At 52.6% G+C, this 24,641-nt stretch overlaps 1 protein-coding gene across 1 annotated transcript in view; it reads left to right on the forward strand.

The window, feature by feature from the left end:
* HMCN2 (hemicentin 2) overlaps window positions 1-17,584 on the forward strand; it is a 154,142-nt gene extending 136,558 nt beyond the window's left edge. Inside the window, exons 86-98 of the mRNA XM_059925832.1 lie at window positions 5,319-5,588; window positions 7,727-7,876; window positions 9,424-9,561; window positions 9,662-9,783; window positions 10,117-10,354; window positions 10,498-10,560; window positions 10,671-10,793; window positions 11,485-11,619; window positions 12,703-12,831; window positions 13,389-13,706; window positions 14,669-14,788; window positions 15,648-15,774; window positions 16,778-17,584. Coding sequence (XP_059781815.1) covers window positions 5,319-5,588; window positions 7,727-7,876; window positions 9,424-9,561; window positions 9,662-9,783; window positions 10,117-10,354; window positions 10,498-10,560; window positions 10,671-10,793; window positions 11,485-11,619; window positions 12,703-12,831; window positions 13,389-13,706; window positions 14,669-14,788; window positions 15,648-15,774; window positions 16,778-17,123 — 2,279 coding nt within the window. The 3' untranslated portion in view covers window positions 17,124-17,584. The remainder of the gene's footprint in view (window positions 1-5,318; window positions 5,589-7,726; window positions 7,877-9,423; window positions 9,562-9,661; window positions 9,784-10,116; window positions 10,355-10,497; window positions 10,561-10,670; window positions 10,794-11,484; window positions 11,620-12,702; window positions 12,832-13,388; window positions 13,707-14,668; window positions 14,789-15,647; window positions 15,775-16,777) is intronic.
* Window positions 17,585-24,641: the final 7,057 nt, after the last annotated feature.

Genomic DNA, 24,641 nt, shown 5'->3' on the forward strand with positions numbered 1-24,641 from the left:
CACTTATGCTTATTCCTCTTGCTAAGGACAGCTTAAAAACTCTAGACTTTATACAGAAAACAAACACTGTAAGACTCTGAAAGGTAGAGAAAAGAAGGATGGGCCAAGGATCTTGGGACCTATGGGATGATATGGCAGCAAAATCCCTAGTTTTTCTTTTTGCCTCATATATCCTGGGCAGGATGCTTGAGAAGCCGGCAACCTGGAAATACCGATGGGCTCAGACAAAAAAAAAAAAAATGAGGGCCCCCCGCAAAAGTCTGCTGTCTCTTGCTAATGGACCAGAAAAAGGACAGCATATCAAGCTAGAAAACTTAGGTAATAACACCCTATTCCAGCCAAACACTATGAAAAACTGCAGCCTCACCCCAAACCCCATCAACAAAGACCAAGCGGGAAGCCTACACTTCTGCCTTTTCCTTGCTGTCCCGAGGCACCCCTCTCCCCACACCGCGGGGTGGGCAGGGGGTAATGGTTTCAGATGAGGCCAAGTGGGGGCAATAACCCTCCCAGCCAGGTCTGATATCCGTGGAGGCCTAGTGTGAACTCTGAACTCCGTGCCTGCCCAGTGATGGTAAAGCACCCCTTCTTGTTCTGGGGTGTCAGTGGAGGCCAGCTGGGGAAGCGGGGTTTCTACCTTCACCTGGAAATAATGAGGCCACACCTCCTTCCTGTGGCAGCGTCAGAGGCAGCCTGTTAAAATGAAAGAACTAGAACTAGAGTCTTTCAACTCAGAATGTTCAGTATACACTTGAAACTCATTCATCATACCAAGAACAAGGAAAATCTCAACTCAACAAGGACTTTAAAGTGGCCATGAGCAACTGTGAACATGCTTAAACGTGAAAAAGTAGATCTCAGCAAGGAAATTGATATAAAGAAGAACCAAATTAGCACTAAATTTATAATAAACAAAATTAAAAACTCAGTGGTTGGGTGTAATAGTACAAAGAGGACAGAGGAAAGAATTAGCAAATTTGAAGATATAACAGTAGAATTTAACTAGTCTGAGCAACAGAGAGAAAATAGACTGGGGAAAAAAATGAACAGGGCCTCAGCGATCTGTGGGACTACCCCCAAAAGATCTCACATTCGTTCATTAGAGCCTCAGAAGAAAAGGAGAAAGACAGGTGAGAAGTAGTCAAAGAAACAAGAGCTGAAATTCCCCAAAATTTCACCAGATACATAAACCTACAAATTCAAGGAGCTGAGGAAAACTCAAAACAGGATAAACTCAAAGATGTCTGCACTGAGACACATCGCTATCAAACCTCTGAAAATTAAAGGCAAACTTCTGAAAATTAAAATAAAACTCCCATCTTCCATCAATGAAGTGGAGCATGGTTGTGGAGTAATTCAAAGTTCAGGCAATTTTGAGGGTGATCAGGAAAGACCTCTTTTTAATTTTTTTTTTTATATTTTAAAATTTAATTTGAGATCTGAATGATGAGAAGGAGGCATCCATCCATGTGACAGTGTAGGAGAAATTGCTTTAAGCAGAAAGAATAGCAAGTGCAAGGGCCCTGAGGCAGGAATAGGTCATTCTTGCTTCAATCCTAGTGGTTGAGAGGGCAGGTTCTGGACTCAGTCCACTCGGAATTGTTATTGGTTCGCCCATCTGCTCTGTGACCTTAGGCAAATCATTTAATTTCTCTGTAGTTAAGTTTTCTTATCTTTAAAATAAGGATAATAATAGAACAGGTCTCATAAGTAGTGTGAAGTTTAAATGGAATAATGCATGTAAAGTGCTTAGAACAGTGCCTGGCACACAGTAAGTAATTAACAAATGCCACCTAGTATTACTATTGTTTTCAAACTTTTGATATTTATTGATTTGTTTTTCAAACCACTTTATTGAGATCTAATTGACATTAAAAAAAAAAAAGTTCAGGCAGCTTTCAAGTCAGCCCTGGCTCTGACTCTCCCCTGGCCCTTTTGGGTCCCCCTGCCTAGGTGCATATTTCCCACATCAGCCAGGGGTGTGTGGAGAGCAAATCCAGCGTCTCTGGGGCTCCCTTATTCCCAGGTTCTCCTTATTGTATTGCTGGCTGGTCCCTGGTTTCCTCAACCAGGGCCACGACTGCAGGCCAGCAGAGGTGCCAGGTCCCCACTTGCTTTCTAGAGTTCTGCTCCTGTCCCTGATGACACCCCCATTTCTCAGAGTCTGCCTCCATCCTCTGCTGCAAATCAAGTCAGCCCCTGGTTTCTCCGCCAGCCCTGCCCTCATAAAACTAGTGTGATGATGGGGTGGGTTGGGGCTGGGAGATGGGAGCAGCCCCAGGCAGGAAGGCCACACCCTTACCCTGTTTGTGCCCAGAGTTCTAGAAGCTTTTCAGAAGTAAACAATTCTCAATTTGTTGTTTGCCCTTAGTCGATTTCTAGAGCCCTGGAATATTTGGTTTTGACAATTTTGTCAAGTTTTGTACTTGTTTATTGGGGGACCAACTTGCTGACCGTTTTGCTCGGCCATAGCCAAAGTCCCGCTCTTGCTTGTTTTTGACCTTTGTTGAAGTGGAATCATGTCGCGTGTACTCTGTGTCAGGCTTCTTGCGCCTTCCCAGTGTGTGAGATTGCACACGGGATGAGTTTATTCCTTCTCATGGCTGTGTGGTTTCCACTCTGTGGCTACACCACAGTTGATTCATGCATTCGGCGTAGGTTAGTCTCCAGCTGGGGGCAAATGTCAACAGTGCCGCTGCGAAGTCCTTAGGCACGCCTTTCCGTGAACATAGGGGGATTCCAAGAGCGGAATTCCAAGAGCGGAATTCCAAGAGCGGAATTGCTGAGTCATACAGGACACACCCGGTTCAGCTTTAGGACATACTGGCTGTGGGAGGCTATAAAGGGCTCCCAAAGATATGACCATGTTCTAGTCTCCAGGACCTGTGAATTCTTTTTTTAATTTAATTTTTATTTTATATTGGAGTATAGTTGATTTACAATGTTGTGTTAGTTTCAGGTATACAGCAAAGTGATTCAGTTATACATATATCTATTCTTTTTTAGATTCTTTTCCCATATAATGTTATCTTACTTGGAAAAAGGATCCTTTTTTTTTTTAATAAATTTTTTTTTTAATTTTTGGCTGCGTTGGGTCTTTGTTGCGGTGTGCGGGCTTCTCATTGCGGTGGCTTCTCTTGTTAGGGAGCACAGGCTTTAGGCATGTGGACTCAGTAGTTGTGGCTCACGGGCCCAGTTGCTCCGTGGCATGTGGGATCTTCCCAGACCAGGGCTCGTACCCGTGTCCCCCGCATTGGCAGGCAAATTCTTAATCAGTGAGCCACCAGGGAAGTCCCGGAAAAAGGATCTTTGCAGATGCAATTAAGTTAAAGATCTTGAGAAAAGGAGGTTGTCTTGAATTGTCTTGGTGGGCTCTAAATGCTATCACAAGTGTTCTTTTGTTTGTTTGTTTGTTTTATTTTTTGGCTGCGCCTCGCAGCATGTGGGATCTTAGTTCCCTGACCAGTGATTGAACCCACTCTCCCTGCATTGGAAGCATGGAGTCTTAACCACTGGACCTCCAGGGAAGTCCCACAAGTGTTCTTATAAGAGAGAAGCAGAGGGAGATTAGAGAGAGACACAGAGACACAGAGAGAGGGAGAGAGAGGAGGGAAGACCATGTTAAGTTGAGGCAGAGAATGCAGTGATTCAACCACGGAATTCAAGCCGCAAAATGCTAGAAGCCACCAAAAGCCATAAGAGGCAAGGAACATCTCCTCCCGTGGAGCCTCTGGAAGGAGCACAGCACCTTGACTTTAGCCTTGAGAAATGATTGATCTTGGACTTCTGGCCTCCAGAACTGTGAGAGAAAAAATTTTTGCTGTTTTAAAACCACCAAGTTTGTGGCCGTTTGTTACAGCACCCATGGGAAACTGATACACTGGCAAACGTTTTCCACAGTGGTTGTACACTTCTGCCCGCAGCGTGAGAGTTCTGCTGGCCCTGCATCCTCACCAGCGCTGGGCATTTTCCATCCTTTTCATTTTAGCCATTCTGGAGGGTCCATAGTAGTAAGTGGGCAGGAAGTATCATCTTTCAGATGAGAAACCTGAGGATCAGGGAGTGACTTGAGAATCACTCACCAGTAAGTGACAGAGCCCAGGTCTGCCATGTCATCTGGCATCAAGTAGAGGCAATTCTGGCAAATGTCACCCCGTCACTGGAAACAAGCTAAATGTCCTATAATAGGGACCTGGTTAAGCAAATCATAACAGATCCAAACAATGGAATACCAAGTAGACACTAAAAACAAATATTTAATGCCATGAAAGGTAGTTATGATCTATTATAGAATTAAGGAAGAAGAAAGAGAGAGAGAGAAAGAAAGAAAGAAAGGGAGGGAGGGAGGAAGGAAGGAAGAAAGAAAGGGTAATATGTTCACATTCTCATAAGGAAACAGTGTCTAGAAGGAAATACTCAGGAATGGTAAGTGGGTGGGAGGATCATTTGCCTCTGTATTTTCTAATCTGTCTGAATGAATATGTACCACTTGAATAGAGGCACACCTCGTTTTATTGTGCTTCACTTTATTGCATTTTGCAAATATTGCATTTTTTATAGACTGAAGGTTTGTGGCAACCCTGCATCGGGCAAGTCTGCTGGCACCATTTTCCCAACAACATTGGCTCACTTTGTATCTCTGTGTCACATTTTGGTAATTCTCGAAATATTTCAAACCCTCCCAGCAAAAAGATTGTGACTCACTAAAGGCTCAGATGATGGTTAGCATTTTCTAGCAATCAGTTATTATTATTTTTTAAATGATTGATAGTTTCTTTTAAATTTATTTATTTATTTATTTATGGCTGTGTTGGGTCTTCGCTTCTGTGCGAGTGCTTTCTCTAGTTGCGGCAAGCGGGGGCCACTCTTCATCGCGGTGCACGGGCCTCTCACTATCGCGGCCTCTCGTTGCGGAGCACAGGCTCCAGACGCGCAGGCTCAGTAATTGTGGCTCACGGGCCCAGTTGCTCCGCGGCATGTGGGATCTTCCCAGACCAGGGCTCGAACCCGTGTCCCCTGCATTGGCAGGCAGATTCTCAACCACTGCGCCACCAGGGAAGCCCAGCAATCAGTTATTTTTAAATTAAGACATATAGGTTGTATTTTTAGACATAATGCTATTGCACACGTAATAGACTACAGTATAGTGTAAACATACTTTTTATATGCTCTAGGAAACCAAAAAATTCATGTGATTCACTTTATCGTGATATTTGCTCTATTGCGTTGGTCTGGAACTGAACGCACAGTATCTCCAAGGTGTGCCTGTATGCAAAAATAATAAGATGTTTCTAAAAGCTGCCCCGGGCCTCCCACAGGTGCCCCGGTGTTCCAGGTGAAGCCCCAAGATGTGACAGTGAGATCTGGGGATGCCGTGGCCCTGCGGTGCCAGGCCTCTGGAGAGCCGGTGCCCACGGTGGAGTGGCTGCGAGCGGGCCAGCCCTTGCGGGCCAGCCGGCGGCTCAGGACCCTAAAGGACGGGAGCCTGTGGCTGGAGCGAGTGGAGGCTGGGGATGCGGGCGCATATCAGTGCGTTGCTCACAACCTCCTGGGCTCTGCCGCAGCCCAGGCGTTCCTGACCGTGAGAGGTACGGAGCCTCCCTGCCCAGACCTTTGTGGACAGGGGTGGGATTCCCTGCCCAACAGGACCTAAAACAACAGAAGTGTATGATCTTGCAGTTCTGGAGGGTGAAAATCTAAGATCAAGGTGTCAGCAGGGTTGGTTGCTTCTGAGATATGTGATAGAGAATCTATTCCGGGCCCCTCCCTTAGCTTCTGGTAGTTTGCTGGAGTTCTTTGATTGTAGAAGCGTCACCCCTCTCTCTGCCTTCATGATCACGTGGCATCCTCCCTGCGCTCGTGTCTGTCTCTAAATTTCCCCTTTATATAAGGACACCAGTCATATTAGGTTAGGGCCCACCCTCATGACCTCATGCTAACATGGTTACCTCTGTACAGGCCCTACATTCAAATCAGGTCACGTGCTCAGGTCCCGAGGGTTAGGACTTCAGCACATCCTTTTAGGAGGACACAATTCAACCCATAACAGCATCCTTACTTTTTTAATGGAAACAACTAATTTGTACCTTGTATATGTTAACTGTAGAAAGGCCAGATAATTTTTTAAAAATGTGTGAAGAAAAAAGTCATGATCAGTTATCTCCCATAATTCACTTAGAAATAGCTCAGGTAATGATTTGGGGGTATATATTTCTACACTTTCTCTCTGAATGTAAAGAGATACACTTTTTTCTTTTTACAAATGAGGTCAAATGTACAAGCTGTGTTTACAACCTGCCATATTTTCTTACTCTATCATGGACAGTAGCCCACGACAATAAGCCTAGCCCACACCTTCTGTAATGATTTCATACCATTCCGTAGGAACATGTTTTAAACTTAATTGCTGTTGGCTTCATTAAATAAACAACAGGTTTGTGGGTTTTTTTTTTTCCAGTTTCCCCTCCAGAAACCATCCTGTGGTGCACATCTTTGTGCGCTGGACCGAATATCTCTATAGGATAAATTCCTTCAAGGGACGTTGCTATATAAAAGATATTTGAAGGCGTCGAGGCCCCCTAACTCTCTCCCTCCTTTCCCATAAGTCTGGGGAGGGGCACCCTGGCCTTGTGGGGGAACAAGAGGCTGCTGAGTCACCTCATGTCTGAGAAGGTTGCCAGCGGCTTGTCATTCCTGGTCTCCAATTTCCTGTCCCCTTCTAAAACTGCCAGGGTCATGCTGCTGCCTTCTTATCTGCCGTTCCCAGCTCCTCCTTACCCCCTTATTACAAGGCCAGGGGAAGGTTCATGGCCTTTTCCTGTCCCCCCCATAAATCCCAGAGCTGCGGATATTGACGAGAGACATCCCAGATGGGCATCAAATCTCATCAAACCCCAGCTAAGGGCTGCAGGAAATGGCATTGCTTCCTGGAATCCAAAATTAACCAGCCCCCTGATCTATCCACTTAGGATCTTGGCAGTTGAGTGTTGTATGTTATTTTTTTGACAGATCATTGGCAGTTTGTTGTCAATTTCCCCCGAGGGCTGATGAGTGGAGAGTCAGGCTAGCTTCTGTCTCTTGCCATCTGTCCAAATGAGACAGCTGGCCCATTAGCCAGAGGAAGCATCCCCCTGTGCCTGTACAATCCATTTGATTAGTGCTGAAGAGCATCTGCTAGCAGACTGCCTGACGGCTGCTAGAAATTCAGCCCACCCCAGCTGGGCCAGCGGCAGGGCAGCCGGAGCCAGGGCCACTGACGGAATGGGAGGTGTTCAGGTGGCAGCATTCATTTCCTGGCCCGGTGCCCTGCCTCTCCTCCCTGGCTCCTCCAGTGTGCCAGGCCCCCTGCCCCCATCACTTGGCATTTTAGAACCCAACAGGTCTTTGGTGCATCTGTGGTCCTACCTCCTCATTTTATAGATAAGCCAACTCAAGTGTGGCTTGGGGGCCGGACTTGCCCAGGTTTTCAAGAAGGTGATGGCAGAGCCAGAATTAGAAGCTTGCACCATCCCTGTGTGTGGGGCTCCTCTTAAATGTCTCCCTTCTCTCTCGAAGCCAGGATCTCCTGAGTGTTGAGTTCATCACCCATTAGCTGTGTGTCCTTGGGCAAGTTACTGCCCCTCTCTGAGCCTCAGTTTACGCCTTCATGAAATGGAAAACAGTACCTGCATATCCCTGAGGGCACAGAGGTGGATAGTGTCCCTCTTGTTCTCTTCCTTCCTCACAGGGGAGCCCCGGGGGAGCCGGGGCAGCATGATTGGGGTGATCAATGGGCAGAAATTTGGCATAGCTGTCCTCAACACCAGCGTGCAACAGGAGGCACGTTCTGGGGTCACCACCCTCTGCAGCAGCATCAGCCACATCCCTGCGAGTGTGGGTAAGTGGGGGCCAGAGCATCTCCTGCATCTGGGGACCCTCCGACCCAGCGTGCAACAGGAGGCACGTTCTGGGGTCACCACCCTCTGCAGCAGCATCAGCCACATCCCTGCGAGTGTGGGTAAGTGGGGGCCAGAGCATCTCCTGCATCTGGGGACCCTCCGACCTGAGCTGAGTCTGAGCCAACGTGGATCGAGGTGTAGGCCACTTCCTCTCCACCCCACAGCCCGCAACCAAACAAAAAAACTGCATTTAAGATCAGCCCGAGAGCGTGAAATTACCAGTATTATGTGAATGCAGGGTCAGATTGTGACTTTTGAAACCACTGATTGCTATGTGAGGTTTTTTTCCCACTGTTAAGGCAAGAGCTGCTACCGAAGTGAAGGGATCACTAGTAAGGAGTAAGGGATATGGGCTGCAGGGGACAGAAAAGGGGAAGGAAACGTGGAGAATAAAATTAGCTAGAAGGCCCAGAGAACCAAGAAATGTCCACTTTCAAACAGATTCATAAAATAGTGTGTCCTAAGCAAATGGAATGTTCTGGAGAGACATTACAGATGCTGCTGTAATGGACTCTGCCGTCTCACCCTGCCCAGGGGGTCCTGCATCCCCTCATGGGGGTCCAGGGCAGGGAGAGGGCAGTGTTGACAGGGCCTTTGCTAAAAGCCGCCCCTCCAGAGCTGCCCTTGACCACAGACTCTGTGAGCAGTGGGGGGTCAGGGGACTCTGGCTTGGGGGGGGTCACTCCGGGCTGGCTGTCGGCAGAGAGGGAGTGAAGTGAGACGCTGCCCAGGTGTGGCTGCTTCTTCCAGCTTCAGGAGCAGGAGCCATGGAGAAGCATCTGGCTCCAGGCCAGGCGTGCCTGGCTCTGTTTAGTGGAAGCAGAGGCACAGAGAGGCCGAGAAGTTTCTGCTCCCAGGGACAGGGACCCAGCTGGCTCCTGTGAACATCAGCCCTCTTGTACCTCTTCTGAGCCAGCAGTTTGGCTGAGAAGCTGGACCATCCCTGGCCCCAAGCAAACAGCGTTCCCCCTTCCCCAGTCCCAGACCCCACCTGCCCTGAGAGGAGGGCCGGGCATCGTGGGAAGGTCTGAGAATCCGTGTCCAGGGCACCTTTGGGCTCTTTTTTCCAAGTCAGTGGTTTAGAACGATCCTCCCTCTCCCAGGCTCTTCTGGAAGGTGTCTGCAAGTTAGGAGACAGTTGATTTTCTTCTTGGTCCGGCATGCATGTAGTGACGGTCGATGCAGTCCCATGCTGTGTGGTGACCCAGTAGCCCTCAATATTTATTGAATTCAGTTGAATATTAAAGGCACTTCTTTGTATAAATACATTTTGCTCATTTTCACAGCTACTCCACGAAGTAGTTTTCACCACTTCCCACCTTCTGATCTGATTACCGGCCCAGGCAATCACGGGCTAGGCCTGGGTAGGGAGGGAAGGGGCTGAGCTCTCCTGCGGGCAGTAGGGAGCTGCAGAGGGATCTTGAGCAGGAGAGCGGCTGCCCTCGGGGTCTGGCTCTAGCCTAGCCTCTGTGTCCACCCCGTCCAGGGCCTCTGATGCGCGTGCTTGTGGTCACCATCGCCCCCATCTACTGGGCTCTGGCCAGAGAGAGTGGCGATGCCCTGAACGGCCATTCCCTGACGGGCGGCCGCTTCCAGCAGGAGTCGCATGTGGAGTTTGCCACAGGTGAGCGGGGGTTTCCCCAAGGTGGGCCAGGTGGGGCTGAGGTCTGAGCCCAGGGCCTCTCCCTCGAGGTGACTCCAGGCTGGGTGGGGATGGATTGCAGGGGAACTGCTCACGATGACCCAGCTGGCCCGGGGCCTGGATCCCGATGGCCTCCTGCTCCTCGACGTGGTGGTCAATGGCATCGTCCCCGAGAGCCTGGCGGACGCAGATCTGCAAGTGCAGGTGGGGGGAGAGCCCTGGGGTGTGCAGATGGGGAGCGCGAGAGAGAGTGGCGTGTCCTGCCCCAACCCTCCCCGGGCAGCCGGGCCCACTTTCCTTCCTGACTCCCCAGCGGGGTCTGGGGCGTGGCCTGGCTGGGCCGCGGGGAGGACGAACCCCGCAGCAGGAGGAGGCTGTGGCCCAGCTTCGCAGACAGCTCGAGGGTGCCCAGCTGGTTGGAAGAAGAGCCGAAAGGCCCACCAGGCCCACACCCCAGCATCCGCACTGGGGGCTGAGGGCCCCTCGGCCCTTGCAAGTGGATATCGTGATGTCCTCCTCCCCACCCGCCTCTTCCAGGACTTCCAGGAGCAGTACGTGCAGACGGGGCCCGGCCGGCTCTTTGTGGGCTCCACGCAGAACTTCCGGCAGGAGAGCCTCCGCTCGTTCCTGCGCTGCAACCACAGTATCCGGTACGACGTGGCCCGGGGCCCCCAGCCCCAGCTGGTGCAGCACCTGCGGGCCTCCGCTATCAGCTCGGCCTTCGACCCCGAGGCCAAGGCCCTGCGCTTCCAGCTCTCCACGGCCCTGCAAGCTGGTGAGGCCCCCGTCCCGTCTCCACCCCCCACTGCCCCAGCCAGACCCTGCCAGGGCCCCCAGATGGGCCTGGGCTCTCTATCCCCGGGCACCTTGGGCACTGGGGCCCTCGTGTCCTCAGGGTCTGTCCCCTTTGCCTAGCAGAAGAGAATGAAGTCGGCTGCCCAGAGGGCTTTGAGCTGGACGCCCAGGGAGAGTTTTGCTTGGGTGAGCACGCCTCCCCACCCCGGCAGGGACGAGGGAGGCCTCCGCCTGGGAGGGACTGAGGGCTGGAGGGCCTGTGAGCGCAGACCACCGGACCTCTGCCCACCCTGCAGACAGGGACGAGTGCTCGGGCAGTCCCAGCCCCTGCGCCCACTCCTGCCGCAATGTGCCCGGCCGCTTCTCCTGCTCCTGCCCAGCTGGCTTCACCCTGGCCAGGGACGAAAGGACCTGCAGAGGTGAGTGGGCCCCAGGTGGAGAGGCTCGTCTTGGACCTGGCCCAGGTGTACTCAGGGAGATTCCGGGGCTGGGACCCTGGCCAGGGGGCACATCCCTCAGGGGATGTGAGCCCTGTTCCCACTGAGAACTTCTTATTTTGAGGGCCACAGAGGGGAGAGGCTCAAGTACTGAGGGGCGATGGGGCTCTCTAAAGACATGCATGTGGCCACCGCGTGCTCACGGCACGCACACCCGCTGAGCCTGGACATGGCCTCAGAAGCTTTCCCAGCCCTCGGCGGGCATCTCCAGTCCACCGGGCTTGGAAGTGAGCTGATACCATCTGGCCCTCTTGCCCTGCTTGCCCCCGTAACGAGGTTGCTGGACGATAAATCTGACCCTGAGCCGCTGTCTGGACTCTGATCCCGCACCTGTGTCCCTCCATCCCACCAGTGGGGCCTGGCGTGGCCAAGTCTCTTTGGGGCACCCAAAGGGCATTGTCTGCAGCCTCACTTCAGATGCTACAGGCCAGGCCCGCCGGGTCCCTCAGAGGAGGCTCTGTGTTTCTGGGGGTGCCGAGATGATGGACAGAGCTAGCAGGAGGGGTGGGGACCTTCCTGCCAGGGGCTTCTGGGCCTAAGGACAAAGCCTGTGTGGGTAGGCTGGGCCTGGGGACAAGTGTTCATGCAGCCCCTGCCCCCGTCCCCCCCACAGATGTGGACGAGTGTGCGTGGGAGGCCGATCCTTGCCGAGAGGGGCAGCGCTGCGTGAACCTGCTGGGGTCCTACCGCTGCCTCCCTAACTGCGGGCCTGGCTTCCGGGTGGCCACTGATGGAGCCGGTTGTGAAGGTGACGGGGGCATGGTGCCGGGCTGTCCCGACTCCTGGGAACCCAGTGGTTGCCAGGGTTCAGCAGAGGGCACGCTGTGTGTCACTGGGACGCTGGGCCTTCAGGGAAACCGGAACTCTCTTGGCAGAAGGAGTCGAGTGAGGCCGGGGAGAAAGCCTGAGCTGGGCTCAGGAGGTCTGAGTCCTGACCCAGCCTGGCTGCTGGTGACTTGAGTCCCTTTGGCAAGTGTCTTTTCCTTTCTGGGTCTCAGGTTTCTCATCTGTCTGATGAAGGGGGACCAGGTCAGGGATGCCAAACATATGCTACATCTACTGCCACTTCCCCTCTCTCCCCTCGTGGATCATGGTCCAGCCCACAGGCAGTCTCTGAATCCTTCTCAACACACCTTCTCCAGCTACAGTGGCTACTATGAATCAGTTGCAGTGGGCCTTTGAGACAAAACCTAGGTGCCACCCCTGGATGGGTGACCTCTAGGGTCCTTCCTGTTCTAGAATTCTAGGCTTTCATGACTGTGGGTCCTCCTGGTTTCCCCAAGAGAGGCCGTCAGTGGAGGGGGAGAGCGTGGTGAACTTGGACTCAGAAGAGGCAGTCATCCCATTTCATCCCATTTCTAGGACTCCTCCTGCCTTCCTCCCGCCCTCCCTCCCTTCCTTCTCACCAGTTTTTGAGCTCGGCCCATATACCAGGGTCCTAAGCCCTTCATGTGCATCATCCAGTTTTCTCCCCATGATCCCATGAAGGAGTCCTATCGTGACCCCTTTTTACAGATGAGGAAATTGAGGCTCAGAGAGGGAGAGTTACTGGCTCAAGGATCAAGAGGCATGGCAGAGCTGAGTCCAAACCCAGGACTCTGCCTCCAAAGCCCACCTTTTAAGCCCCTTCCTTCTTTTGAACCCAGAACCTTCTTACCCTCCAAAGCTGGTATAATTAGGAAGGGTGGTTGCAAACGCTGGCATTCCTCCTGGTGGCACTGAAGTTGGAGATGGGGACGGGGATGAGGCCCAGATGCAGAGACGCATGGTATGTCCTAGGGGGAGGGACTGTGGGCTCAGCGCCCCCCCGCCCTTGCCCCTGCCTTTCCAGATGTGGACGAGTGTCTGGAGCAGACGGACGAGTGTCACTACAACCAGATCTGTGAGAACACCCCAGGCGGGCACCGCTGTGGCTGCCCCAGGGGGTACCGGGTCCAGGGCCCCGGCCTGCCCTGCCTAGGTATGGGGAGAGCCACCCTGTCCCTGGGACCCGGGTCAGCGCTCACAGCTCACGGGCGGGGATCGGTTATGACAGGGGTGACACTGAGTCCTGTGAATAGCACAGCAGCCGACACCGATTGCGTGCCCACCATGTGCCTGATCCGTGCTTTGCCTGCTGTTTCCCACCGAAACCTCACCCCCTGCCCGGCAAGGTCGCCTTCCCTGGGAGCCCAGGAGGAGGAGGCGGGTGGAGAGAAGTGGGTGGGTCTCAGAGAGGCTTTGCAGGTGGAATGGACTTCACCAGGAGGCTGAAGGGAGGGGTGCTGAGGGACATTGGGGTCTGGAGCTCGGAGCTGGGGGAGGGTGGGGCCTCTCTGAGCAGTAGAGGCTGGAGCGGGAGAGGAGGCTGGGGGTGGTCCAGGAGCGGGAGGGCTTGGAGGCAGGCCTGTGTGCAGCGGGTGAGGCAGCTGGATTCTGGGAAGGGCCGGAGAGCAACAGAGGTGGCTGGAGCCCGGTGGGGCGGCTGCAGCGTGCCCTGAACCACCTTGGCACCTGCCTGGGCCTGCTCCTCTCCAGATATCGACGAGTGCCAGCAGCTGCCCCGGAGCTGTGCCTACCAGTGCCACAACCTCCAGGGCGGCTACCGCTGCCTGTGCCCGCCAGGCCAGACCCTCCTCCGAGACGGCAAGACTTGCACCCCGCTGGAGCGCAGTGGACCAAACGTGACCACCGTCAGCCACCGGGACCGCTTGGTGGCCTGGCTGCGACCCCGCGCCCCCATCCCCAGTGGGTCCTACCGCGCCTGGGTCTCCCTCCGACCGGGCCCCAGAGCCCTGAGCGTGGGCCGGGCCTGGTGCCCGCCTGGCTTCATCCGGCAGAACGGTGTCTGCACGGGTAAGACCGGGCCCCAGGCGTGCCCACCGGGGACACACCCCGCTATGTTGTCTTAGGCTCCTGGGCTGGGCGTGTGGGCACCGCGCCCGTGTTCAGAAACCCAGGGTTCACAGGGAGATCAGCTCTGTGCTTTGTGACCACCTAGAGGGGTGGGATAGGGAGGGTGGGAGGGAGGGAGATGCAAGAAGGAAGAGATATGGGAACATATGTATATGTATAACTGATTCACTTTATTATAAAGCAGAAACTAACACACCATTGTAAAGCAATTATACTCCAATAAAGATGTTAAAAAAAAAAAAAAAGAAACCCCGGGTTCACAGGCAAGCGGGGTAGGCGGCGCAGGCAGACAGAAGCCTCCTCGCTACAAGGTTTCTTGGAGTCCTGGCTGTGCTCACTGGCAAGGGGCTTCCAAAGCGGGTGGAGTCCTTTCCAAACCATTTGACTTCAGGACGCTTTACCCAGAGGGAGGGCAGATGTTCCCAGGAACCCACTTTGAGAACATTCCTCTTGGTGTGCAGAGGTGAAGCAGTCAGGGAGGGAAGAAGTATGTTCCAGGTTGACGTGAGAACGTGAACAGGGACTGGGGGTGCTACAGGGGCAGGGGGTGTCGAGGAGAGCCCCTGGGCCCCGCGGAGACTGGCGCCGGGCTGCAGAGAGGCGAAGGGGGAGGGTAGCCTGGAGGGCGGGTGTGCTTCAGCGTTGCCACCTGGGCAGCGGGGTCTGTCCTGGGAGCCCTGTCTCCACCCCCCATGCCTTGCTGCGCATCAAGCCCAGGGACTCTCCTGACCTCGCAATCCAGGGTTGGGTGGGGCAGGGCAGGGAGAAGGCCCGGGTGCCTAAGGCAGGGACTTCCCTGGCTTGTCCTGAGCCCTGCGGTTAGTCGTGTGGCCACCTGGGCACCTGTGACTCAGTGTTTCTCCGCCCCCATCCCCCCACCCCACCCCCATGCCCCGGGCCAGACCTGGACGAGTGCCGGGTGAGGAACCTGTGCCAGCACGCCTGCCGAAACACGGAGGGCAGCTACCAGTGCCTCTGCCCCGCTGGCTACCGCCTCCTCCCCAGCGGGAAGAACTGCCAGGGTGAGCAGGAAGGGGCTTCTCTCACCCAGTCTGCTCTCTCCAGCCCCTTCCCAACCATCTCATGTGAGGGAGGGGCAGGGAGGGGGTAAGTGCCACCCCCAGGTGGCCAGAGCCAGGCCGGGACCCATACTCCAAGCAGGAGCTAAGAAACTGCATGCGCAGGCTCTGAAACCAGCCCTGGGGGTCGACTGCTGCTCTGCTGTGTGTCACTGGGCAACTGACTTCACCTCTCTGTGCCTCAGTCTCCTGGTGAGATGGGGCTAACAGAGCCCTCCCCTAAATGTTGGGCAGAGACGTGTGGAGGGCGGGCACAGAGCCGGTGCTCGCAGCAAGGCAGCTGCTGCTGGGAGTAGCAGGGAACTCCTCCAACGCCCAGGCCAGTGCATTTTCCCTAACTAAGGTGCTCTGGGGTCCGGCCAGTCATGCTGCTTCTTCCCTGTAAAGCAGGAATCATGTCTGCCTTGCCAGTCTCCATCCCTCCCTCTCTGTCACGGGGGTCAGTGAATGTCCTCTGAGAGGGTGGGGCTCCTACAGGGAGCAGAGAAGGATCATGGGCAGTGGCTCCTCTGGGTCCGAGGGCAGCCCTCATCTTCCCCAGCCTCTCCACCCCAGCTCTAGGCTCAGGAGGTCCCCAGAGTGCCCTCCTGGGGAATGGGGAGGTGCTAGGAGACTGCCACCTGGGCTGTCATGGGTCAGGCTGGCTGGGGACTGGGGAAGGGGCCGTGCACCTCGCTGCCCTCTGAAGGCATCTCTCTCCCACTTAACCCTCCCCCCACGCCTTCCCTGGCTCTTCCTTGGGCCCCTCCCCCCTTTGCTCCATCTTTTCACCCCCCATCTCTTCACCTACCTCCCTGCCCAGACATCAACGAGTGTGAGGAGGACAGCATCGAGTGTGGGCCCAGCCAGATGTGCTTCAACACCCGCGGGAGCTACCAGTGTGTGAACACGCCATGTCCTGCCACCTTCCGGCAGGGCTCCAGCCCTGGGTAAGGGCTGAGTTGGCTGGGGGCTGAATGGGGAGGATTCCCTGCCAGGATCTGGGCAGCCAACTCTCTGGCTCCTGTATAGCCAGAAGGAGGAAGGAGGGCCTCCAGGAAGGCCCTGTCTCAGGCAGAGACCCTCTTAGGGTCAGTGGGTCAACCCTGCCAGGACTCCTGGGTGGGGCCCCTGAGCTCACGGGGCAGTGTGCCCTCAAGCACTTTCCTGCAGCCACTTGGGGTGTGAGCTCACCTGGACAGTATCATTTCCTGCACAGTGATGCTTGGGCCATGCATGGAGCACAGGGGGCTGGGAGACGCCGGAGTTGGGAGAGAACCGGAGGGAGGGGTGCTGGGAGATGGACACACAGGGACACATGGGAACACATGAATACATTCAGGAAACTCTGGACACAGGAACACACGTGCAGGTGCATAAACCCCACCCAGAATCCCACACAAAACCCCAGGGCTCAGACACGTGCAGCTACACAAACACAAAATACATTTCTCTCACTGTGGCTACAGACACTCCTAAACACGCACAGACATGGGGACCTTGGCTGGCACCAGCTGCAGCTGTTAGGGAAAGGATCCTGGGGTGGCGACTTGCCCCGGACTCTACTAACCAGGAAGCCTAGGCTGAGGTGGTGGGTGAGAGGGAGTGGGAGCCCTTGGCAAGGCTGAGCACGAGTCTTTGAGCACAACCCCACCCCCCCAAATCCAGAGCCCGTGACTCAGCTCTGGGGCTCCGGGGGACCTGGAGGGCTGTAAATTTTATCACCTATGGGGGACCTGCTCGGATGGGAAAGGGCACATCTCTGGCTTCCTGGGGCCTCAGTTTGCCGCTCTCTAAAATGGGCTAACAGTGGCGCTTGTAGAGAGGCACGGGGCGCGTGGGGTCGGGGGTCGGCGCATGGCTGAACTGCGGGGGTCGGGGGTGAGATCTGGTTTATGCGACCGGGCACGCTCAGATGGCAACCCAGAGTCCGTCGGTCTGTCCCGCCCGCAGGACGTGCTTCCGGCGCTGCTCGCAGGACTGCAGCGCGGGCGGCCCCTCCACGCTGCAGTACAAGCTGCTGCCGCTGCCCCTGGGTGTGCGCGCCCTCCAAGACGTGGCCCGCCTGGCCGCCCTCTCCGAGGCCGGCGTCCCCGCCAACCGCACGGAGCTCAGCGTGCTCGATCCCGACCCGCGCAGCCCCTTCGCCCTGCGCCCGCTGCGCGCCGGCCGCGGCGCGGTCTACACCCGCCGCGCGCTCACCCGCGCGGGCCTCTACCGGCTCACCGTGCACGCCGTGGCGCCGCGCCACCAAAGCGTCTTCGTTCTGCTCATCGCCGTGTCCCCCTACCCCTACTGAGGGCCGCGGTCATGGGCAGCGGCTTTGGGGCCAGCGACCTCCGGGGATGGGGGATGGAGAGGCCCCGGCCGCACCGCCCAGGTGGCCCTTGCCCACGCCACCTGCTGTGGCAAGCGACGTCATCTTCTCCCGTCCCCGTGCGTCAGCGAGACCTGCAGCAAACACGACCCTGCGCGCAGCCTTGACCCCGGGACAGCGAGAACCTGAGCTCCCCCTAGTCCCTCACCCCCCCGTGGGGGTGGAGCCCGGCAGGCAGGTGACAAAGGCTGCCCTTAGGTGGCAAAGGGCAAAGGGTTGGGGTGAAGCCTGACCAGCTTCTCCAGGCTTGCCCCAAGCCCCAGGGGAACCTGGGCCGGGACACAGGGCACCAAGACACCCGAGGGGAGGGGCAGACCCTACCCTGTGGGGATGGCAGCAACTGTCACCCGCCCATACCTGGCACTGTCATCCTGAACCCGGTGTGTGTATATATACTATAAAAACGTTTGTTTTTACCAATTCGATTTCTTCATCCAGTTATTTTGCTTTGGTAAGGAGGGGCTTTGGCTGGGAGGGAGACCACCACCCTTCTGGTCCAGGAGCACCAGAGGAGGAGTCCAGGAGCCTCTGCGCTTTATTCGTAGGGTGGCTCTGGCACCTTTCTGGGCTCAGTTTACTCATCCAAAAATGTGAAAATACGACAGTGTCCCCACCCCCAGGGCTGTGGGGACAATTAAATGAGAAGGAAATTGACCACACAGACAGCAGCTATCCATGGTAGCAAAAAGTAATGCTTAATTAAGAATAATTCCTAATTATATTTAATGAATTAATTAAAGTTAATCATTCCATCATCCACCAAAGATTCATTAGGTCCTACTCATGTGCCAGGCAGTGAACGTAAAAATCCCTGTGCTTGTGAGCTTACGTTCTTCGAGGCGAAGTGTTTATAAACAGCAAGGAAATGAAGAGTGAAGTGTGTACTTGTCCGTTAGTGAGGGTGCTGGGGAGAAAACCTAAGTTGGGAAGTGCGGGTTAGGGGGCAGTTTTTAATAGGCCGTCAGCGTGGGCCTCTCTGAGAAGGCGACATCAGAGCAGAGACCTGAGGAAGGTGAGGGAGACAGCCGTGCAGACATCTGCAGGAAGGGTGTTCTGGCAGAGGGAACAGCAAATACCAGGGCCCTCTGGCAGGAGGATGCTAGGGTTTGAAGGTCTGGCAAGGAGGTTGTGGGGGGGGTAGCTGGAGCTGGGGGTCAGTGGGGGGAAGGAAGAGGGAGGTGTGATTAGAAAGGTAAGCGGGTTGGGGCAGATCCCGGGAGCCTCTGGGCCTCTGTAGGGCTCTTGGCTTTGACAGGGTGAGCCGGGGAGGGACACGATTAGAATGTCTATGTATGTATGGACGTGTCTGCAGTGTGCTGGGACAGGACTCCTGAGAAGCCCAGCGTGGCTGCTCTTCTCACTCCCCCCGACCCTGTCCGTGCCCTCCCGCCTGGGCTGCCCGCAGCCCCTGCCGGCTGTCCCTCAACACAGCCTCTGGCAGAAAGAGGCTGTCTCTCTTGCACGTGGTTCCGGAGAGGAGGGATCCTTTCTTCCGGCTGCCTTTGGTCAGTGTGACTCTGTCACCTACCCATTAGCATCCCCAGTCTCTCCTCTGGGCAACAAGGAAAGCTGAGTTATTTCCCACTAAGGTATGAATGACCATCAGACTTCCTAAACGGAGCCTTCCAGCAATGCTGGGGTGAACAGAGAAGGAATCTCTGTGTGCATTTTACAGATGGAGAAAAGGACGCCCAGAGGGAACATGGCCCAGTCACTTGCTTGATAGGTGACGGGTTAATGGTTAGACGGGGACTCCTGACTCCCACCAACAGCCCCAGCTGAATCTTCCCCGGGGCACTCCCACTTTCAAAGCTGGTTTCTTTTGAATCAGAGGTCTGCAAACATCTTCTGTGAAGGACCAGATAGTGAATCTTTTTGGCTTTGGGGAACGTATTAAACGACTCCCCTGGCCATTGCAGCGCAAAAGCAGCCACAGTCGACACACAAAGGAGGAGCGTGGCTGAGATCCAGTAACGCTTTGTTTGTGAACTCTGACTTTGAATTCATATAATTTTCATGTGTCGTGGAAGTCTTTTTTTGATTTTTTTTTCAACCATTTACAAATGCAAAAACCATTCTTAGCTTGCAAGCTTTACAAAACCAGTTAGGGACCATAGTTTGCCAATCCCTGGTTTAAAGCACAGAAGTTACCAATGGTGAAATTTCAGGCTGGGTGGGGAGAGATTCCAGGAAGGAGGGAAGCAGGGAGGGAGGGAGGGCCTTCCCAGTTCCCCCTCATACTCCGTTTGTCCAGGGCCCACCTGTAGAGACTTGACTTGGACTGAACTACCCTCTTTGTGCAGCCCTAGGGGCCATGGGTCACAACTTGACCCCTGCCGTTTGCGGGGCTGTTAATATTTTTTGGAGCCAGGGACTTTGCAGCCCGTGAAAGTGTCAGCCCTGGGGCTGTGGCATTGAGCGCTGAGAACTGCTGCTCTCTCCTGCCTCCTGCACCCCAGACTCACCCTGGCCCTTCGTGTTTGTCAAAATACCATTTGTTGACTGTTCAATGCCCTATAGACCTGAGTTTATTGAATTCTTCCGGGAACTCCAGAGGCAAAGAATATTATGTCCATTTCACAGATGAGCAATGGGGGCTCAGAGAAGGTGAGCCACTTGTCCAAGCTCACACAGCATGGGGGGGAGGGGAAGAGAAGGACTCGATGCAGGCCCATCTGACTCTGCAGCCCAGGCCTCCAGCCTCCGGGCTCCCCTGCCTCCATTCTCTGAGGTAGGAAGATGGGGAGGAGAGGAAGGTCCAGGAGCGGGATGAAAAGGAGGGACATCAGCAACTCAAGACCGGAGGAGCTGCCGAGGGAGTGTGTGTTCTGTCGGCCTCCCTTCTCTCCCACCTTCTCTTAAATTTCCCATTTGAGGCTCTGAAACAGAGGCAAGTGAGAAGGAGTGATTGCTCAAAGTCCTACAGCAAGCCAGGCTGTGATTGCAAGTCTTGTGCTCCCCACTCCACCCACATCCACAGGATGGTTGCCGAGGAGAGGAGGTGCCTCCCAAGGGAGCTCAGCCGGCTCCAAAGGGGTGTTTTCCACTCTGCTTTTCCAGCTGCTGCCACCATTGGCCAGGGCCCCATCCAGCTGCCCGGCCTCCTGGTGCTGTCTGACCTCTGAGGCTGCTCTGAGCCATCAGGGGTGGAAAACAGCCCTGCAGGTCACTCATTAAACTCCCTGATGCAGCTTTTCCAAGAACCCACACTGGACTCTGTGTTCCCTCTGGGCGGGGACTGGTAACCTGGGGTCCAGCCCAGAGGACACTCTTTGTTCCTGGGGCCAGTGCCCAGGCCCGGACAGCAGCAAAGTGGCTTCTGGTGCCAACCATGAGATGGTTGCAGGGCGAGGTGCTTGGGGTCGCTACACACCCAGGCACCTCCACGACCTGCAAGTGCAGAGCCCTTGAGTGGCAGAGGAGAGAGGGAGGATAAGAGGGACCTACTCCACGGTTAGGTACACAGGCTGCATCTATGTTTTTAGGTCGCCAGGGGATTTAACAAGGTCACGTCCATTGAGTGTGCCCTTCAGTTCAGACAAGTTGACCCTACAGTCAGAGCTGACCCTTGGAAAAGGCACCCTGGCTGCAGTGTGGAGGGTGCATCATAGCAGACGGGAAGACAGGTGAGGTGTCTCCTGCGGAGGTGCGGGTGAGAGGTGATGGTGATCTAAGACCACAGCAGTGAGGGGAATTCCCTGGTGGTCCAGTGGTTAGGACTTGACACTTCCACTGCCGTAGGCCCAAGTTCAATCCCTGCTTGGGGAACTAGGATCCCGCAGGCTGCATGGCACAGCCAAAAATAAATAAATAAATAAATAAAATAAAAACGGGGAAAAAAAAAAGAAAGACAACAGCAGTGGGGAGAGGGGGGAAAAAAAAGAAATTTTGTCTAACAGCAGTGGGGAGAGGGGGAAGGGACCAGAGCCCTCATTTTCATCTGTTTTGTTGCCGGAGATTTCAGGCAGCTACTGTGTGCCAGCATGAGGGACAGCATATGACAAGGGACCAATCTGGTGGGAGGAGGAGAAGGGGTCAGAGAAGCATCCCCAAGGAATAGTATGTGCAAAGACCGTAAGACAAGGAAGAGGTTGGCACATTGAAGAAATTGCAAGCAGGCCAGTGCAGCTGGAGTGCAGTGGGTGAGGGCAGAAGAGGAAGTACAGGGTTCTAGATTTTATCCTAAGAATGATGGGGGACCATCAAAGTCTTCACAGAAATCATTTCAATTCATTAATATTTCAGAATATATCACTAAACTTTAAAAAATCTTTTAAAAAAAGATATCTACAATACCATTATCATACTTTAAAAAATCAACAATAATTCCTTGCTATCATCAAGCATCCTGTCAGTGTTCAAACTTCCAATTGCTCATAAAGATGGTATTTCTTTTTTGCTTAAAAAAAAAAAACCCAGGATCCAAATAAAGTCTACATGTTATGATTGATTACGTCCTCTGTGTGTCTTTTAACTCAAGTTCCCCTGTCTCTTTTTTTTTTTTCTTAAAAACAAACTTTATTGAGATAGAATTAGTCTGGGAACGCAAGGTTGGTTCAACACCTGAAAATCAAGCAATGTAATTTACCACATTTACAGAATAAAGAGAAAATCATATCATCTCAATAGATGCAGAAAAAAACATTTGACAAAATTCAGCCCCTACTCATGACAAAAACATAAAAGTGAACTTCTTCACCTGTGAAAAACATCTAATAAAAACCTACAACTAACATCATACTTAATGGTGAAAGACTGAATGAATGATCCTCTAACATCATGAACAAACCAAGGATATCCACTCTCACCAATTCTAGTCAACATTGTACTGGGGTCCTCACCATTGGAATAAGGCAAGAAAAAAGGCACAAAGATAATACAGGGAAAGAGTAAAACTGTCTCTATTCACAGTCAACGTTATTGTCTATATAGAAAACCCTAAGGTATTTACAAAAATCTACTAGAATTAATCAGCAAATTTAGCAAGTGCAGAAGACAAGGCCAGTAAACAAAAATCAGTTGTATTTCTATATATTAGCAACAAGTGATTGGAAAATAAAATTTAAAATATTGTTTACAATAGTATCAAAAAACTTAAAATACTTAGAAATAAATTTGATGAAAGATAAGCAAGACCTGTACACTGAAAACTATAAAACATTGCTTAGACATCTGAGTCAAGATGGATCTTTCGGCACTCCTATTGAAAATGAGGACATTTGTACCACCCATCAGAGATGCCCCACATGCCAGGTCTTCGTCTTCTCTAAATAAAAGACTTGGGCATTTGCCTGAGAATAGGCTTCCACCTGGCAAGTCATCCAAGGTGTCCAATAAAATATCCATCTCAAAGCTGGGCTCTGGAGCAGCCATACCTGTGACCCCAAGAAGCCCTATCTCTTCTAGCACAAGAGGTGACCTGTTCACACTGATGCCACAGATCCCAGCCCTTTCCCATAATAGCCACACATTCTTTCCCAAATAGAGCACGTCTACTCTCGCCTAGTCCATTTACAACCGCTGATCACCAGCAGGGACCTTTTTTTTTTTTTAATTAATTTTTATTGGAGTATAGTTGCTTTACAATGTTGTGTTAGTTTCTGCTGTGCAGCAAAGTGAATCAGCTATACATATACATACATCCACTCTTTCTTAGATTTCCTTCCCATTTAGGTCACCACAGAGCATTAAGTAGAGTTCCCCGTGCTATTCGGTAGGTTTTCATTAGTTACCTATTTTATACATAGTAGTGTATATATGTCAATCCCAATCTCCCAATTCATCCCACCTCTCCTTCCCCCCTTGGTAACCATAAGTTTCTTTCTCTACATCTGTGACTCTATTTCTGCTTTGCAAATAAGTTCATCTGTACCATTTTTCTAGATTCCACATATAAACGGTATTATGTGATATTTGTTTTTCTCTTTCTGACTTACTTCACTCTGAATGACAATCTCTAGATCCATCCATGTCTCTACAAATGCCATTATTTCATTCCTTTTTATGGTTGAGTAATATTCCATTGTATATATGTACCACATCTTTATCTATTCCTCTTCAATAGACATTTAGGTTGCTTCCGTGTCCTGGCTATTGTAAATAGTGCTGCAATGAACATCGGGGTGCATGCATACTTTCGAATTCCGGTTTTCTCCAGATATATGCCTAGAAGTGGAATTGCTGGGTCATATGGTAGCTCTGTTTTTAGTTTTTTTTAAGGACCCTCCATAATGTTCTCCATAGTGGCTGTACCAATTTACATTCCCGACAACAGTGTAGGAGGGTTCCCTTTTCTCCACACCCTCTCCAGCATTTATTGTTTGTAGGTTTTTTGACGATGGCCATTCTGACCGGTGTGAGGTGATACTTCATTGTAGTTTTGATTTACAGAAATGTAGATCAATGGAACAGGATAGAAAGTCCAGAGATAAACCCACGCACCTATGGCCAGCTAATCTATGACCAAGGAGGCAAGAATATACAATGGAGAAAAGACAGTCTCTTCAATAAGTGGTGCTGGGAAAACTGGATAGCCACATGTAAAAGAATGAAGTTAGAACACTCCCTGACACCATACACAAAAATAAACTCAAAATGGATTAAAGACCTAAATGTAAGGCCGGATACTATAAAACTCTTAGAGGAAAATAGAGGCAGAACACTCTTTGACATAAATCACAGCAAGATCTTTTTTGATCCACCACTACAGTAATGAAAATAAAAACAAAAATAAACAAATGGGACCTAATTAAACTTAAAAGCTTTTGCACAGCAAAGGAAACCATAAACAAAAGGAAAAGACAACCCTCAGAAGAGGAGAAAATATTTACAAATGAAGCAACTGACAAGGGACTGATTTCCAAAATATACAAACAGCTCATGCAGCTCAGTATCAAAAAAACAAACAACCTAATCAAAAAAAGGGGTGGAAGACCTAAATAGACATTTTCCTCAAGAAGACATACAGATGGCCAACAAACACATGAAAAGATGCTCAGCAGGGACCTTTTGGTTTTTTAAAAAATAAATTTATTTATTTTTATTTTTGGCTGCGTTGGGTCTCTGTTGCTGCGCGCAGGCTTTTCTGTAGTTGCGGCGAGCGGGGCTACTCTTCGTTGCGGTGCACAGGCTTCTCACTGGGTGGCTTCTCTTGTTGCAGTTGTGGCACTCGGGCTCAGTAGTTGTGACTCGCGGGCTCTAGAGCGCAGGCTCAGTAGTTGTGGAGCACGGGCTTAGTTGCTCTGCGGCATGTGGGATCTTCTCAGACCAGGGATCGAACCCATGTCCCCTGCATTGGCAGGCGGATTCTTAAGCACTGTGCCACCAGGGAAGCCCTCAGCAGGGACCTTTGAAACTCTAGCTCTTGTAGCTCTGGGTCCTGCTGGTCTATATCCTTAAAAGAGTCTCACCTGAGATTTCATGTCAAATAAAGAGCTGTTT

Source organism: Balaenoptera ricei, chromosome 6 (genome assembly GCF_028023285.1).
Source record: "Balaenoptera ricei isolate mBalRic1 chromosome 6, mBalRic1.hap2, whole genome shotgun sequence".
Taxonomy (NCBI): domain Eukaryota; kingdom Metazoa; phylum Chordata; class Mammalia; order Artiodactyla; family Balaenopteridae; genus Balaenoptera; species Balaenoptera ricei.